Raw genomic sequence first — 2207 nt, forward strand, 5'->3', positions numbered from 1 at the left:
CCTCAACACCCATCCCCTCAGGCTGTCCCCAGAGCCATGTCCCCACACCCCACCACCACCTCGCCCCGCTCCCCTCCAGTCTGCATGTCGCCCGCCCGCCCCACCTGGACTCACTCCTCACACACACACCCCACCCGGCCTTCCCTCATGAAGGTACGACCAGGAGGCCATGTATTTCCACGCTGGGGTGCGCGAGGCCAAGAGGGCGGAGCTGCTGGAGGGCCTGGCGCAGGCACTGGCGGGGCCCTTTGATGCGCAGATGAGGCACCTGGCTGACCGGGAGATGGTGCGCACGGGCGGGTGGACGCGTTGAACACGCACGCATGCGCATGCTCGTGCGCACGTGTGTGTGTGTGTGTGTGTGTGTGTGTGCGTGTGTGTGTGCGTGTGTGTGTGTGCGTGTGCGTGCGTCAATGGCTGTTGTCCAGCAGGTGTGGTTTGTGCTCCCAAGTGTGCAGCCCGTTGCTGAGCGACATTGCGTGGGAGGCTGTGTCACTCGCCCAGGCCAGGCAGTCCTGTATGACTCGCCTTCGTCCGCTTGTCCTCGCGTGCGACTGCGCTTTGCAGCCTCTGCTGTCACACTCGCAGGCAGAAATCCGCTGCTTCAGTTCACTGTTTGTTCCAATACCCCCACGCGAAACCCACTGCCAGGCCGAGTTCGACAAGGCCTTCCGCCTGGGCCTCTCCGAGGGCCGCGGCGGCGGCTTCAGCGCGTGCGCGCGGGAGTGCGAGGCAGAGGCGGTGCGGCGCTTCGACGCGGCCCTGCAGGACGCGCTGGTGCAGGGCGTCCCGGAGCTGAACGGTGGGCGGGCGGGGGCGCTGCGATGGGCATGCGGCGCCTTGGGCGGGACAAAAGGTTCTTTGAAGGTATTGCATGGACGCGGTTGAGGCGAGAACAGAGCAGCCGCGGCTCATCAGCAGCCGGGGCGGCGGCGGGGTGACCACCAATGGTGGCCTCTGACGGGTGGCCGCGGGGGTCGTCGTCTCCGCCTGCGTCGCCTTCAAAGGCCGCACCTGAGCGCTGCCAGGATTCGTCCGCCCTGGCGCCAACGCGCGCAGCGGCAGATCTGGCTTTGCGGACGGCGCCTCGTCACCCCACTCGACGGCCCGCCCCCCCTTGCTGCATGTTGGTCAACTGCTGCACGGCCCCGCATCCAACGCCCCGCCCTCCACCCCCTTCACGGCTCGTCCCTCAGGCGCGGCCGCACGCGAGGCTCTGGGGCGGCGCGTGGCGGACTATGTGGACAAGGCCAAGCACGGCAGGGTCAAGGAGGCGGTGGGGGCGGCCGACAAGCGGCTGACGGCACTGCTGACGCCCACAGCGGTGGACCTGCTGCAGGACTGCCCGCCAAGTGAGCCTGGCTTGGGACGTGGTGGGACGGGCGCTCGGAGGCCCACGCAGCACCTTCTGGTTTTCCAGTTTCGCTTGGAGATCCACGCAGCGCTTGTCGGTTTCTCAGGGTTGCGGGCTGCACACAGCTTTGGGTGTCCCCACTGGCCCCATCTCATGACGACAAGCCCAGCACGTCCGCGACCCACCCCCACCCTGCAGACCTGTGGCCGAAGCTGCACGCGGCCAAGGCGTCTGCGGTGGCAGCGGCCGGCTCCACCCTGCAGGCGGCGCTGGCAGGGGTGGACCTGTCGGACGCGGAGCGTAAGGCAGCGGAGGCCAAGCTGCAGGCGGCTGGGCAGAACAAGCTGGCGTCGCTGCTCCAGGTGCACACGCCAAGGGGCAACAGCGCGCGGAATGCGGCGCAGCGCTTCGCGCGCAAGTTGTGCACGTGAAGTGTATATGACGCGCTCCGTTGTGCATGGGAGCAGCCTGCTGATGCTGCCGCACCCTTCCATCGCGCCGCACTGCTCCTGCAGGAGGCGGCCCTGACACGTGTCAGCCGCATGCGCGATGCTTTCAACACCTCGTTCACGCTGGACGAGAACAAGACGCCGCGGTGGGTGCCTGGTTCAGGCCTCAAGATATCAAGGAGAGCCATAATTGAGGGGAAACGGAGTGCTGGGCTGCGGGTGACGGGGACTTGTGTGAGCCGCACCACTGCCATTGCTTGTGGCCCATTCCTCGCTGGCAGGACAATGCAACCCTCAACTGTACCACAGCTGCTCCCATCAATCCTACACACACACACACACACACACACTCGCTCTCTCTCTCTCTCTCTCTCTCTCTCTCTCTCTCTCTCTCTCTCTCTCTC

General features: G+C 66.5%; 1 protein-coding gene across 1 annotated transcript in view; it reads left to right on the forward strand.

Moving 5' to 3' along the window:
- Nucleotides 1-169: 169 nt before the first annotated feature.
- The window catches only part of MNEG_13943 (hypothetical protein), a gene marked incomplete at both ends in the record, with an annotated part of 4651 nt that continues 2613 nt past the window's right edge, over nucleotides 170-2207 (forward strand). The window contains 5 exons of the mRNA XM_014037585.1: nucleotides 170-286; nucleotides 652-802; nucleotides 1197-1352; nucleotides 1553-1716; nucleotides 1870-1949. Of these exons, the coding sequence (XP_013893039.1) occupies nucleotides 170-286; nucleotides 652-802; nucleotides 1197-1352; nucleotides 1553-1716; nucleotides 1870-1949 (668 nt within the window). The remainder of the gene's footprint in view (nucleotides 287-651; nucleotides 803-1196; nucleotides 1353-1552; nucleotides 1717-1869; nucleotides 1950-2207) is intronic.

Source organism: Monoraphidium neglectum (assembly GCF_000611645.1).
Source record: "Monoraphidium neglectum strain SAG 48.87 unplaced genomic scaffold scaffold04149, whole genome shotgun sequence".
Taxonomy (NCBI): domain Eukaryota; kingdom Viridiplantae; phylum Chlorophyta; class Chlorophyceae; order Sphaeropleales; family Selenastraceae; genus Monoraphidium; species Monoraphidium neglectum.